At 44.2% G+C, this 15,880-nt stretch overlaps 1 protein-coding gene across 1 annotated transcript in view; it reads right to left on the reverse strand.

The window, feature by feature from the left end:
• Positions 1–374: 374 nt before the first annotated feature.
• DERA (deoxyribose-phosphate aldolase) overlaps positions 375–15,880 on the reverse strand; it is a 73,478-nt gene continuing 57,972 nt past the window's right edge. The window contains exons 7-9 of the mRNA XM_075603008.1: positions 9,382–9,494; positions 1,831–1,980; positions 375–594 (exon numbers count right to left, since the gene is read on the reverse strand). Coding sequence (XP_075459123.1) covers positions 538–594; positions 1,831–1,980; positions 9,382–9,494 — 320 coding nt within the window. The 3' untranslated portion in view covers positions 375–537. The remainder of the gene's footprint in view (positions 595–1,830; positions 1,981–9,381; positions 9,495–15,880) is intronic.

The following is a 15,880-nucleotide window of genomic DNA, read 5'->3' on the forward strand; positions in this document are numbered from 1 at the left end:
GAGAGGCGACTGAAAGCCGGCGGTGACCTGTTAATGAGCGAACACAAACCTTCTTCTTACAGATACTGGCGTTGTACATGAACGGTCAAATTCTCGTCCTCCGGTCGGCGAGCGCACGCTGCACCTGTTACACTACCGTGCAAGGACAGACTTTCCAAGTGATCGAGCGGATATTGTATCTCGCACGTTCTGCAGACGTATGGAAAACCCATAATGACCGGACTTCATGCGTAGAATGTTAAGGATATACAGTATATGATTTAGGCACATGCTTGCTAAGTGGTGCTATTCCATAAGACCCCTTCCCGCACTGGAGGACATCTCGAAGACCATTCATTTGAAAAGGCCGTAATGTGTCTAATTAAATAGCCCCATTTAGTAACAATGAACCCAAAACATTTATTATTGTAAATGAATAGAACTTGATAAAACCTGAGACGAATGATTAAAATGTAGTTTTTTTCAGTGATGACATATTTCTGTCACTGCCGAAGAGCCGGGAGACGGTATCGGTGTATCCGCGGTGACTCCGGTGTTTCAGGCCATTGGTAAATCATGATAAGCAGCGTATCTTCCGGTCACATGGTGGTAAATCTGTCGCGGAGACGATAACATCATTAGTTATAAAGGACACAGTCCAGGAGCCATCAAAGCTCGATCCGCGTTATCATGGCTGAATCGGCGATACCGGCCATTAAAGTCAGCGGCAGATGTTGCCAATTCGGGGGCGAGATAGCGAGGAGCGCGCTTACACGACTCCCGCCCTTGGTAGCAAAATAAACAGTTTACTGATTCCACAAGGGAAAAAAACAACGTGTTTACAATCAACAGGTTGGTTCTTTTCCTAGCGTTGTTTACTGAAGGGTGAGTGAGCATGGGCACTGACCCGGGCCGGAATCCAGCCTCTGCTGTCCACTATGGGTCAGCACCTCACAGGATTGTGCTTCTCTCTGAGACACTTTTATTGCACCAAAACTCAACGGCAAACAAATGTTTTTAGGAGGAACATTGCCAAACGGTGTCTCTGAATCCCTTCCTTGCAGAGGGGCCGGTAATGCATCACAAAGCTCGGGCATCGCACTGCCGGCTCTTCTGGAAGTTACGCGTGTTAGCGAAACGATGGTTACAGGACCCGATGTTTGTCTGAGGATTTTACAGCATCAACCGCATGACAATTAGTTATTATATTAATTAATATATTTATTAATAAATATCTCTTTATATGACAAGCCTCACACAGCTACTTATTCAGGGAGAACAAAATGAAATTAAAGTAGCAAAAACCGGTGGTGCATCGGTATGCCTGAAATATAACATGGTGCAGCAGCCACCGCGGCATGCATGCGTGGCGAGGGGCAGGGGGCATTATTACCAGGAAGGTGCGTGTGAGATCAGCTGTTAAACATTCTGGAAGCCTCAGTGATTTTTGTGCATGTCCGAACCCGGGGGGGGGGGGGGCTCAACTTCAGTCCTCAAGGGACAGGTCCGGTTTTAAGGATATTCCTGCTTCAGCACAGGTGACGCAATCAGTGGCTCAGTCAATGACCTAACCACCTGTGCTGAAGCAGGGATATCCTTAAAACCTGACCTGGTGGTGGCCCTTGAAGACTGGTATTGAGCACCTGCCCTAAAGTATAAGGGAAGCTTTAGTGAGTGGATGCATGCATACATAAACTAATATCTGCGCAGAAAAAGAACGAACACCAGTGGGGAAGGCTAATAAAAGCAATTTGTTAAATGTCTAAATCAAATAGTTTTGTTTTCCTCCAATATATATATATATACGGCAAATAAAGAAGTAACGGAGATGGATGTCGTGTTCAAACTAACCTGTCTCTCAATATCTCCCAACAACGTGCTGGCCCCGATGCGGAACAGCTCTGCGTTCAGCCACTCATCCCCCAACTCCTCCTTAATGAGGGACAGCCAGACCAGGGCTTCCTTGGCGCTCCGAATTCCTCCAGCCGGTTTAAACCCAACCTAGGAAGAAGCAGGAAACCCGGATCAGAACCACAGTACCATGATCACACAGCTGGACGGAAACAAAATGTTTCAACTACAACGTTATCAATTGGCTTAAGAGCCCTATTTACCAAGACAGGTGTGGTCAACTCCCGTTCTCAAGCCCCCCCCCCCAACAGGTAAAATTGGGATCGCATATGTTATCCTTGTGACGGCTTCTCATTAAAGTCCAGGACCTCCCATAGTGCCCCAAACTCCCTTACCCCTTCTTATGTTCTGCATCAGAGGTGCTCAACTCCAGTCCTCAAGCTGCCCCCTCCCCCCCACAGATTTTCAGGATATCCCTGCTTCAGCACAGGTGGCTCAATCATGCTCAGGCCTGTGATTGAGCCACCTGTGCTGAATCTGGGATATCCTAAAAACCTGACCTGTTAGGGGGCTTGAGGACGGGCGTTGAGCCCCCCTGAACTAAGACACTGCCCATGCAGGAAGACTCTTGTGGCCCAATTCAAGTGACAGGGCCATATAGGGCAGACCCCGTTAGACCCCTTCCAGCCCAGAAAGGACCATATTACTACAGTACGCCATGCGGGAAGTTGTTTCATGGCGTAGCACTCCTTAGTAACTGTGGCCCTAAATGTTTCCCTTCAATTATATTAGGAGACAGAAATGATCTTTGGCTATTCCGTTTATTCCGTCATTTCCCAGATCAATGACGATTTGACCTATTTAGCACGAAACATACATGCAGTCCTTTACAGAAACAGTATTCAAAGAAGTATTCAATTCTACTCACAATTACTGCAAACCGAATAATAATAATAATAATAATAATATTTATCATACAACACAGATATAAAAGCACACAATAGGAGAATTGAATCTCAATGTTAGAGAGCGCTTCCAATCAGGACAATATAACGGGGACTTGCAGGCGCAGGAATAATACACGTACGATAAAAGCGTCAGGTTACCGGTGGGAGGTGGAGTGGGGGCTTTTACAGGCAGAGTAATCATCATGTGTTCAAGGCTACAGCACTGCATCAGGCACGCCTTGTACACAGGGAGAGGGTGTCTGGGTACCAGTGACAGGAGCAAGTCAGGTACAGTACAGGGGTCGCCAGGTACAGCACTGCATCAGGCACGTCTTGTACACAGGGAGAGGGTGTCTGGGTACCAGTGACAAGGGCAAGTCAGGTACAGTACAGGGGTCGCCAGGTACAGCACTGCATCAGGCACACCTTGTACACAGGGAGAGGGTGTCTGGGTACCAGTGACAAGGGCAAGTCAGGTACAGTACAGGGGTCGCCAGGTACAGCACTGCATCAGGCACGTCTTGTACACAGGGAGAGGGTGTCTGGGTACCAGTGACAAGGGCAAGTCAGGTACAGTACAGGGGTCGCCAGGTACAGTACAGGCATACCCCGCATTAACGTACGCAATGGGACCGGAGCATGTATGTAAAGCGAAAATGTAGTGAAGCACTACCTTTTCCCCACTTATCGATGCATGTACTGTACTGTAATCATCATATACGTGCAGAACTGATGTAAATAACGCATGTGTAACAGGCTCTATAGTCTCCCCGCTTCCGCACAGCTTCGGTACAGGTAGGGAGCCGGTATTGCTGTTCAGGACGTGCTGACAGGCGCATGCGTGAGCTGCCGTTTGACTATTGGGCGATATGTCCTTACTCGCGAGGGAGTTTGGGGTAAGGGAGTTTGGGGTCAGGGAGTTTGGGGTCAGGGAGTTTGGGGTCAGGGAGTTTGGGGTCAGGGAGTTTGGGGTACGGGAGTTTGGGGTACGGGAGTTTGGGGTACGGGAGTTTGGGGTACGGGAGTTTGGGGTACGGGAGTTTGGGGTAAGGGAGTTTGGGGTACGGGAGTTTGGGGTACGGGAGTTTGGGGTACGGGAGTTTGGGGTACGGGAGTTTGGGGCACTATGGGAGTTTGGGGTAAGGGAGTTTGGGGTAAGGGAGTTTGGGGTAAGGGAGTTTGGGGTAATGGAGTTTGGGGTAAGGGAGTTTGGGGTAAGGGAGTTTGGGGTAAGGGAGTTTGGGGTAATGGAGTTTGGGGTAAGAGAGTTTGGGGAAAGGGAGTTTGGGGTAAGGGAGTTTGGGGTAAGAGAGTTTGGGGTAAGGGAGTTTGGGGTAAGGGAGTTTGGGGTAAGGGAGTTTGGGGTAAGGGAGTTTGGGGTAAGGGAGTTTGGGGTAAGGGAGTTTGGGGTACGGGAGTTTGGGGTACGGGAGTTTGGGGTACGGGAGTTTGGGGTACGGGAGTTTGGGGTACGGGAGTTTGGGGTAAGGGAGTTTGGGGTAAGGGAGTTTGGGGCACTATGGGAGTTTGGGGTAAGGGAGTTTGGGGTACGGGAGTTTGGGGTACGGGAGTTTGGGGCACTATGGGAGTTTGGGGTAATGGAGTTTGGGGTAATGGAGTTTGGGGTAAGGGAGTTTGGGGTAAGGGAGTTTGGGGTAAGGGAGTTTGGGGTAATGGAGTTTGGGGTAAGAGAGTTTGGGGTAAGGGAGTTTGGGGTAAGGGAGTTTGGGGTAAGGGAGTTTGGGGTAAGGGAGTTTGGGGTAAAGGTGTTTGGGGTAAGGGAGTTTGGGGTCAGGGAGTTTGGGGTCAGGGAGTTTGGGGTAAGGGAGTTTGGGGTAAGGGAGTTTGGGGTAAGGGAGTTTGGGGTAAGGGAGTTTGGGGTAAGGGAGTTTGGTGTATGGGAGTTTGGGGTACGGGAGTTTGGGGCACTATGGGAGTTTGGGGTAATGGAGTTTGGGGTAATGGAGTTTGGGGTAATGGAGTTTGGGGTAAGGGAGTTTGGGGTAAGGGAGTTTGGGGTAAGAGAGTTTGGGGTAAGGGAGTTTGGGGTAAGGGAGTTTGGGGTAAGGGAGTTTGGGGTAAGGGAGTTTGGGGTAAAGGTGTTTGGGGTAAGGGAGTTTGGGGCACTATGGGAGTTTGGGGTAAGGGAGTTTGGGGTAAGGGAGTTTGGGGTAAGGGAGTTTGGGGTAAGGGAGTTTGGGGTAAGGGAGTTTGGGGTAAGGGAGTTTGGGGTAAGGGAGTTTGGGGTAAAGGTGTTTGGGGTAAGGGAGTTTGGGGTCAGGGAGTTTGGGGTAAGGGAGTTTGGGGTAAGGGAGTTTGGGGTAAGGGAGTTTGGGGTAAGGGAGTTTGGGGTGAGGGAGTTTGGGGTGAGGGAGTTTGGGGTAAGGGAGTTTGGGGTAAGGGAGTTTGGGGTAAGGGAGTTTGGGGTCAGGGAGTTTGGGGTAAGGGAGTTTGGGGTAAGGGAGTTTGGGGTAAGGGAGTTTGGGGTAAGGGAGTTTGGGGTAAGGGAGTTTGGGGTAAGGGAGTTTGGGGCATTATGGGAGGTCCTGGACATTAATGGGAATCCGTCACAAGGATAAAATATGCGATCCCAATTTTACACCTCTCAGAAAGCTGCGCTGTGCCTCCCCACTTTCTGTAATGGGACAGGGACAGGGATATTTACCAGTAAATTGGGAGGGGGGGAGGGGGGTCGGATCCACAATTTCCCCCAAAAAGATTTTACCTATTAAGTGGTCAGAAGAAGTATCAGATCTAGGAGAGGAAAGGGGTGATTATGGCCATAGCCTTGTGCACGTTTGTACAGTATATTAAGGTGTTTCAAAGGCTTTTCTAAATGTAATGTGTGTGGTATATACAGTGCGAGCTTGTGATGGTATATAGAGTGCGAGCTTGTGATGGTATATACAGTGCGAGCTTGTGATGGTATATACAGTGCAAGCTTGTGATGGTATATACAGTGCGAGCTTGTGATGGTATATACAGTGCGAGCTTGTGATGGTATATACAGTGCGAGCTTGTGATGGTATATACAGTGCGAGCTTGTGATGGTATATACAGTGCGAGCTTGTGATGGTATATACAGTGCGAGCTTGTGACATTACAAATATACCGAGAGACGGCGGTTTCACGCTTGAGTAAAGAAGCACAGGTAGTTCTGGAAGGAACACGCATACAACCTTTCCTGCAGCGGGCAGGAAAACGGCACGGAATTAACATCAAAAATTCCTAACCACAATTACACTTCATTCTATAAATACAAGTTATTCCTACACAGGAGGTCAGCGATCCCGCAATCACGCACACAGGCCAGGAAGGTAACACAACAACAACAGTGCGGCATAACGCACAAACATCCCGCGCGTGTCAGGGTGGTCGTACAGAAGGAGAAGGTGCTTTGTTAACACAAAGAAAGCAACAGAACGGTGTTAACGATGATTATTTCCAGCCTCACTCAGACTGGAAGATGATATATATTCTCATACGACCGATGCCCAAGAAAAGGATCCCCTCCTCGCAGAGCTTTTCCAGAGCTCTCCTGAGACATACATGTATTCTAGCAGCGCATTTGCGTTCCCCAGAGCCCAATCCCCCCGTGCGGCCGCGGCTCTGTGTCTAGGAAGATGAAAGGGAAATGGGCCCCATGCAAATGCATTTAAAAGGGAATTAAGCAAACGATTCCTGCCTGGGAATTCATTGTAACAATCCAAGTGTATAATTGAGATGCATATAAATGCACATGCATGGAGTGGGATCACCGTGCCCCCAACACAAGACTCGATGTGAACGTTCAGCACAAAGCGCACTGTGGGTGCAGCATTTCTCTTATTATAATAATAATAATACAAATAATAGCTTTCTCGTGTATAGCACTGACCGTGAACGTAGCGCTGTACATAGAATTTTTGCAGGTTCGGGTCCCTGCACCGTGGAGCTTACACTCTATGCTTTTGGTGGATGAGGCACAGGGAGATAAAGTGACCTGCCCAAGGTCACAAGGAGCCGACACCGGGAATCAAGCTCAAGTCATCGTTTCTGGAGTCAGACTTTAAATCAGTGAGCCCCCCATTCCCCCTATAAAATAGTGGAAAAGAGAGTACTTCTATACCCGCTACTGTACCTGCTGCAGTAGTACAAACCCACTACGTTAACAGCAGAGCAGCTGCAGTTATATATATATATATATATATATATATATATATATATATATATATATACACACACATACATACATACATACATATACACACACACACATATATATATGGGACAGTCATGTGGACAATATGGTAAAGTGAATCTGCCGAACGCTGCATCATTACTGTGCATGCAATGTCTTGTATATAATGTATACCCTGCTCATTTATGTAACTGTATTTGTAACCATGTATTATTTGTCTTAACTCTGTGCCCAGGACATGTGTGAAAACGAGAGATTACCCTCAATGTAATACTTCCTGGTAGAATATTTTATAAATAAATAAATAATAAATAATTCCAGCAGTACGCTTTGCAGAGCTGTCCCATTTCCTCCTCTCCATTCCCCCAGATTCTAACGATAAGATGTCGGGCAGATTGGACGTCGTTACAGGAGCTCAAACATAGAAACAAATATGTCTCTGGCTTCCTATGTGCAATGTTCATTTGAAAGTTAATTAAACGAAGTGTATTGTTTCCTGTGATATTATGTAACATACACTTTTAATACTTGTTTACATTTTGATATGTTGCAAATCTCCTACATGTGACACATGAAACAAACCGCTTTCTCTGTGTAACGCACAGTCACAGAGTAACAGAGTATTCTCTGTGTAACGCACAGTCACAGAGTAACAGAGTATTCTCTGTGTAACGCACAGTCACAGAGTAACAGAGTATTCTCTGTGTAACGCACAGTCACAGAGTAACAGAGTATTCTCTGTGTAACGCACAGTCACAGAGTAACACAGTGTTAGTTAAAGAAGACAAAGTCCGACGTGTGGGTAACACAGAGAAGGAGAGGATGAAATGTACTTATCTAGAAAGCTGTGTGGTCAAACAGGGGGGGCTCGACTCCCGTCCTCAAGCCTCGCAACAGGTCAGGTTTTCAGGATATCCCTGCTTCAGCACAGGTGGCTCAATCAGTGGCTCAGTCTTCAACTGAGCCTCGGATTCAGCCACCTGTGCTGAAGCAGGGATATTCTGAAAACTTGACCTGTTGGGGGAGGCTTGAGGCCTGGAGCCCCCCTGTGGTAAGAAGTGATTTAAACCATGATGCAAAACCTGAAAACAAGTACAACAGCTGGTTCTCTGTTCTAACACCAGAATCGGCCACTGCTCATATACCGACCTAGCTATATATATATATATACACGCTGCTCTGCTATTTCTCGCCATTTCTTTATTGTGTTCAATACATTGATCTTCAAGAGTTAACCCTCCGCCTCCCAGTACCAGGCTTTTCTGGGCTGAATTGGCGCGAGCCCCTCAGTAATGACAGAGCGCGATGACGCGGTTGGACCTCCGCCGCAGTGTAACCCGGAGAAACGTCGCTGCTCGTTTATTTCCTAACGAAGTCCCAGCTCTTTGCAGATCAGAATTAACACCGCAACTGAATCAGTTTGTTAACGCTCCTTTCCTGGAATATCGTGACAGCTGAAAGGTAATCCCAGGGATATAGAAAGTGACATCGAATTCTTACACATTGCAGCTAATAACCAGTGAGCCCAGTCTGGGCATCGCTGGCGCTGGATCTACGTCGGCCACTAGTAATTCTGCTGCCACACATACTCCATGCCAGGGGCGCCATCCGAAATTCTGATTGGAGGTGCAATTTTTACCAGTCCTCCCCATCGACGTCGCGATCTCATTGCGTCACGTCGTTATGGAAACGTTGCGCCATGTGACATCGCAGCGTTAGCGATGAGGAGGGCTGCTCTCATATAGAGGCTCCGCTCTCTCGCCCGGCAATCCGTTTCACTGCAGTGGGGAAGAGCGCGGCACCTGTAACCGCGACACCAATTCTTGGGGCGTACAAATACACCCTTGCACCCCCTGGTTGCGCTGCTGCTGTATGCTTCTTTTTTGCAGATGCCAGTTTTCCCTGCACACGTACAAATGAATGCAGCAATAACACATCCCCCCTTTCCCTTATTTGTATCTGTAAAGCGTGTGACAATGTATCATTCTACACACTTACCGAAGCTGCAATCGGTTGGTGCTCCATAAATCTGCAAAAATCCTGACTGTGTGCCTAACATAATGGCCGCCTCTCAGTTTAAATCAATTCTTCAGTCAGTCGTACAAGGATACAGTGTAGCTGCTGAGTTACAGTAAGGTAACATTGTCTATTGTAACAGTTTATCGCTCACACGGCTGGGAACATTGGCAACAAATGGTCACAAACAGGAAAGTGTTGCAAACATCTTGCACTGCTGGGGAGGTGGGCTAAACCTGCTATAGAAATCAAAGGATGTTTTAAAACTCATAAAAGGGCATTAAATGTTGAATAATAATAATAAAAAAGGCAGTTTTACGGCTTGGAACTCCCCAGTTCACTAAGAACCGTTCTAGTATCTAATGCGTTATCATGACGAACACTTGGGAAGCGCACAGAACACGTTACCTTGATCCCAGTTTTGCAGTAAAAGTCTCGGATCGCCCGCACCATCACCAAAGCCACGGGGTACGTGGCGTTAACAGATTCCTTCCCTGTAGAGGTCTTAATAAAATCAGAGCCTGGAAGGGAATGAAAAGGCTTAGCATGTTTGTCAATGAAATCAAAGGCTGCCGAATGTTTCAGCGACATATACCAATGCGATGTCATTGTGTCTATTCGGAAAAGGCCGCTGTAACGTGCCGTACTACACCGCTGTAACGTGCCGTACTACACCGCTGTAACGTGCCGTACTACACCGCGGGGAGACACGCAGAAACAATGCACATTGTAAGGTGCGGTTTCATAGTACGCACCAAATGATCGTCCGTGGGTTTTTTCTAGTAGTACGACTTTATAGATGACATTTAAAGCGTAGCAGCATTGTTGCAATGATGACTACTCCTGCTACAATAACGCCTCTTGTAACCTGCTCACCAGGTCAGTACTTATGTTAGCTGGTCTGAACAATGGCAAAATGTATGTTATGCATCATGTGTGTTAGCTAAATAGATCCCACAATAGGGCAGATTCATCAATCGCAGGAAAAGGTTTGCGCACTCAATCCAGCGCCAACTCTTATTGATTTGAATGAGTGTTAATGCTGGATCGTTACTGACGCTTAACGAATCTGCACTAATTAATCCCGTGGGAATGCAGTCTACAGGCTGGTCTCAGGCCAATAATGAAATATGGCAACAGTCACTAACAGTTACTAGTCAGGCTAACTACACTCACTTACTGTTACTAGTCATGCTAACTACACTCACTTACTGTTACTAGTCATGCTAACTACACTCACTTAGTGTTACTAGTCAGGCTAACTACAGTCACTTAGTGTTACTAGTCAGGCTAACTACAGTCACTTACTGTTACTAGTCATGCTAACTACAGTCACTTACTGTTACTAGTCAGGCTAACTACACTTACTTACTGTTACTAGTCAGGCTAATTACACTCACTTACTGTTACTAGTCATGCTAACTACACTCACTTACTGTTACTAGTCAGGCTAACTACACTCACTTACTGTTACTAGTCATGCTAACTACAGTCACTTAGTGTTACTAGTCAGGCTAACTACACTCACTTACTGTTACTAGTCAGGCTAACTACACTCACTTACTGTTACTAGTCATGCTAACTACAGTCACTTAGTGTTACTAGTCAGGCTAACTACACTCACTTACTGTTACTAGTCAGGCTAACTACACTCACTTAGTGTTACTAGTCAGGCTAACTACACTCACTTAGTATTACTAGTCAGGCAAACTACAGTCACTTACGGTTACTAGTCCGGCTAACTACAGTCACTAACTGTAACTAGTCCGGCTAACTAGTCACTAACTGTAACTAGTCCGGCTAACTACACTCACTTAGTGTTACTAGTCAGGCTAACTACACTCACTTAGTGTTACTAGTCAGGCTAAATACAGTCACTTACTGTTACTAGTCAGGCTAACTACAGTCACTTACTGTTACTAGTCAGGCTAACTACACTCACTTAGTGTTACTAGTCAGGCAAACTACAGTCACTTACGGTTACTAGTCCGGCTAACTACAGTCACTTACTGTTACTAGTCCGGCTAACTACAGTCACTTACTGTTACTAGTCATGCTAACTACCGTCAATTAGTGTTACTAGTCAGGCGAACTACAGTCACTTAGTGTTACTAGTCAGGCTAACTACACTCACTTACTGTTACTAGTCAGGCTAACTACAGTCACTTAGTGTTGCTAGTCAGGCTAACTACAATCACTTACTGTTACTAGTCAGGCTAAATACAGTCACGTACTGTTACTAGTCAGGCTAAATACAGTCACGTACTGTTACTAGTCAGGCCAAATACAGTCACTTACTGTTACTAGTCAGGCTAAATACAGTCACTTACTGTTACTAGTCAGGCTAACTACAGGCACTTACTGTTACTAGTCAGGCTAAATACAGTCACTTACTGTTACTAGTCAGGCAAAATACAGTCACTTACTGTTACTAGTCAGGCAAAATACAGTCACTTACTGTTACTAGTCAGGCTAAATACAGTCACTTACTGTTACTAGTCAGGCAAAATACAGTCACTTACTGTTACTAGTCAGGCTAAATACAGTCACTTACTGTTTGTTACTAGTCAGGTTAAATACAGTCAGTCACTTACTGTTAGTAGTCAGGTTAAATACAGTCACTTACTGTTAGTAGTCCGGTAAAATACAGTCACTTACTGTTACTAGTCCGGTTAGATACAGTCACTTACTGTTACTAGTCAGGTTAAATACAGTCAGTTTCTGTTACTAGTAAGGCTAAATACCATTACTTACTGTTACTAGTCAGGTTAAATACAGTCACTTACTGTTACTAGTCAGGTTAAATACAGTCACTTACTGTTACTAGTCAGGTTAAATACAGTTACTTACTGTTACTAGTCAGGTTAAAATACAGTCACTTACTGTTACTAGTAAGGTTAAATACAGTCACGTACTGTTACTAGTCAGGTTAAATATAGTCACTTACTGTTACTAGTCAGATTAAATAGTCACTTACTGTTACTAGTCAGGTAAAATACAGTCACTTACTGTTACTAGTCAGGTTAAATACAGTCACTTACTGTTACTAGTCAGGTTAAATACAGTCAGCTTATTGATACAACGTTGCATTCATTCAGAAATGCTCAAAGTGCGAAGTACCCAATGTCACTGTTGCAACAATATATATCTGTGTGTGTATAAAGAAATTAAAATGGCGATTGGGCGGACATATCGCAGGAAGAAATTACCATTGTAGAACAAAGATGTTAGGCAACCGGATTCTAAGAGGAATCAAAAGACCAAGACAACGACCAAAAGTCAGACAGCGCTTTGCGCCGAGAGGCCTGCGGAAGCCGTAATCCAGCAGTGGACAAGCACGGGCTGAACGGGACGGTAATTTGTGCATATACACACTCATATACATGAATGAATATATACACACACAAAACGTACTTATTATAATGCAGCATTATTACAGTGATCCTGCCATATCTAAATCACACGAGATGCATTGAAACGTCTTAGTTTACCAGACTGAACGAAATAGAGAAAACTTCAAACCAACAAGAACATTTAACTCAACATAATATTAGTGCTTCCCATCACCGCTGCTAGTGAACAGAAAGTAATTCAGCTACTTTGCCGCACATCACCTTATGTTATCGAGTTCCTTTTAACTGCAGAGAGTAAGCCCTTTTGAGTACTACATTTTCCTGTGTGAGGATAGGCAAAGCTTTGTCCTGGCCTATAATTAAACGTCTCTCTGGTACAGTTTCATTAAAAACTTTCATTAAACAACAGCTGCCCCTGTATATGGTCTTCTAATCAATTTGGTCAAACAGAATGACTTTTAATCAGCTGTTGATAAAAATAGAAGATGAAATTTTAATTCTAATAGATTAACCACAAACTGAAGACAGTCTTCAAAATCCATCTCGTCCTATTCTCCAGCGGATTTAATGACTATTCAGCTACTCATTACTAAATAGAACAAGATGAACATTTTCCAGTTCATTAAAGAAATGTACTATGTATTTTTGCATTGTGCTCATTATTCGTTACAGGGAGTCTTAATTACACGATAATGGATAATGGTTATTAAATTCAGACTGCTATAATGAAGCTCTATTCATTTGTGAGCCTTAGAGATGGCAAAGAGGGCAAAATAAAATTACTACCTTCAAAAGATTAACGGATCAAATTATTATTCAATTTGAAAATCTTTTTCAGACTTTGTGGTAACAAGAAGAGATTAAAAAACGTGCATTATGGCTAAAGAAGTGCATTTATTTTCTAAGCAATATCTTAAGGTTATTACTGACATAAATGGCTGTAAATGTGATGATTAGCAAAACATAATCAATGTAGTATTAGACTCCTCTGAGGGAAAATATGTTTGGGATAAATAATCCTGTAATACACAGGTATAATAATCCTGTAATGTAAAGCAAAGTTATACTATTTATTCTAATTGAATGATACAGAAGAGAAGCTTTTTATTTCTAAAATGGTCTCACATGATTACATTAGTTTTGGCTACTTAAATGAACCACAAGAAGACCTAATTGTTGTGATTTATGATGTTGAAGGCACTGATTATTGGTAAATTTATTTCAAAGGTGTTGTGTTGGATTGAAGGCTCTGAGAGTGAGAATGTGGTTTGGGAGCGGGTTGGACTGAAGCTTAGTCCATGTAATCGTACAAATGCCCCTGTTACACACGGAGGCACACAATAAGCGAATGGTCTATCCAATATTCAGTATTCTAATACTCCAGCATTCAAAAGGTTAATTTGAGTTAGAAACACACGTTTTGTTTTATTGGGGTCCTGCTATAACAGCCTGGCCTGTTTTCTGTGATTATGTCTAAAAGTGGGGTTATCCGAGTGTGATCTGGTCTGGGACTGTGGGGTGACTAAAACCCTAAACCCACAACCCTTGGTGACAGTGAAAGTAACCAGGACAAATTGAAGGGAATTCAAGGGGTTTCCAATATTTCTGGACAGAGCAAGAAGGTGTAGCCAAGAGAGGACACCCAGGCCCTTACACATTACTATGAGATACAGATGCAGCCACCAGTATTAGATCACTTGCCTTGGAAAATCTGGGGCAATCTAACTGTAAATGCCTCAACAGTTCGGTGAGATTCCTAATGGCCCATCAGATTAACACAGCAGGGAGGGGGAGGGGGGGGGCGTCCTGCAGTCCTATTCAAACTAAATCAAACTGAATGGGGCTGCAGGGACCCCTGCTGTGTTAATTCGATGAGCCATTAGGAATCTCACAAAATGTTGAGGCATTTACTGTGAGATGCCTTAGTTTTTACCCCGGCAAGTGATCGGATACTGGTGGCTGCATCTGTATTGGGCATACGATACCATTCACAAGAAGGTGGACACTATATTTCTGGCCAGCACGTTCAGCTGTTTCAATGAAGTCATAAGAAGCTAGACTAGTGAGGCTGCATATATAAGATATCCACTTGTCTATCAAAAATGGAAATGGGCATCAAAATACAGTAGATGTCTAAACGTACATTTTGACTAGCCAAACACATTGATGCAGGTCCCATCATTCTAGGAGTTACAGAAATATAGTTATAGGATATTTATACTCAGAGATAGTTTGTGTTTAAAAGAACTGTTTTCCCATCATAAATATCAAGAGATTGATGAGTGTGGGTTAAGCATACGCCCCAAGAGGGTGGACTTATTCTGTTCCCAGTGCAGAGTTTTTTTATTTTGGATAAAAAACCTGTAATTGGGATATGAAAACTAGAATTCAACAAGGTTGTGTTTTATGCCAACAAGACATGAATTGGGAGGGAACTGCTGTTGTGCGTTGGTAACGAATAGGTTCTCTGTTTTACCGAACTGTCTGTATTTACTATACTATGCAGATGATCCTGCAACATCACCCCTTGTGTAACTATAATGTTTATCTGTTACACAGTCCACTGCTATTGTTATTGGTCATAGTACCATGGGAAATGTTATGCAACTGATTGTTCACTGATACCCTGGACAATATGCTACAATTAGAGTTGCAGATGTTTTGATGTATACATTGTATATAAGAGGACCATATATGAGTATACACACTAGGTATTGGCAACCTAGTAATCCCTGAGCTATAATAAATAGACGCTCCGTGTTTAAGTGCTTTCTACACAAGCACAGATCTATATTAATGGATCTTGCTTAATTTTGAATAAGAACATCCTCGTATTTAATACAACTGAGGTTAATTATTCAAGGCATACTCTAGTGGTTTCATTTTTAATTGATTTTATTATATTTTCACTTAGAAGAGTTAACAAGTAATTAATAAAATGTTGTTTTTTTGTTTTTCTGGATTATATATATCCCCCCTGCTTGATTCATCACTTGTATGTTGGGACTAATCAGTTCCCTACTATTGTCTATTTTACTGAAGGCTGTGTGCAAACTAGTGGGTTTCTTTTTGTGACCGCTTCTCTGGTCATTCATTCCCCATGCACCGCCAATATATCCTACTAGGTGAATATTAAGGTAGAGCTATGATTACACCCTTTTGATCCTACTAGCATCAGAAGGGCCAAGATGTCCTGCATCCTAGAGTGAATGGAAGATTCCTCCTGGGAACTGCAGAATCTCCAGAAGGCCCAAGGCAGAAGTCGTTACCCTGAAGAAGTGTCTGTCCGATTCTGACATTGAGAACCCTGAACAAACAGTACCAGGTAAGTGGAGCCGAAACCAATAAGTGATGATTCCTTGACCATCCCTGAAGATGCCCTGCAAAAGGCCAGAAGTGACTGATCTCCTCTGTGAACGACTGGAAAAGGAGATGGACGCCAACGGCAAGCTACAGAGTGATCCGTTCACAATTGCCTTTGACTGTGGGACTGTGTTACAAGCATCACTTGAGTAGTGACTTCGAAGACCTGATGACTGAGCGGAAGACAGTGA

This window comes from Ascaphus truei, chromosome 5 (genome assembly GCF_040206685.1).
Source record: "Ascaphus truei isolate aAscTru1 chromosome 5, aAscTru1.hap1, whole genome shotgun sequence".
Lineage (NCBI taxonomy): Eukaryota > Metazoa > Chordata > Amphibia > Anura > Ascaphidae > Ascaphus > Ascaphus truei.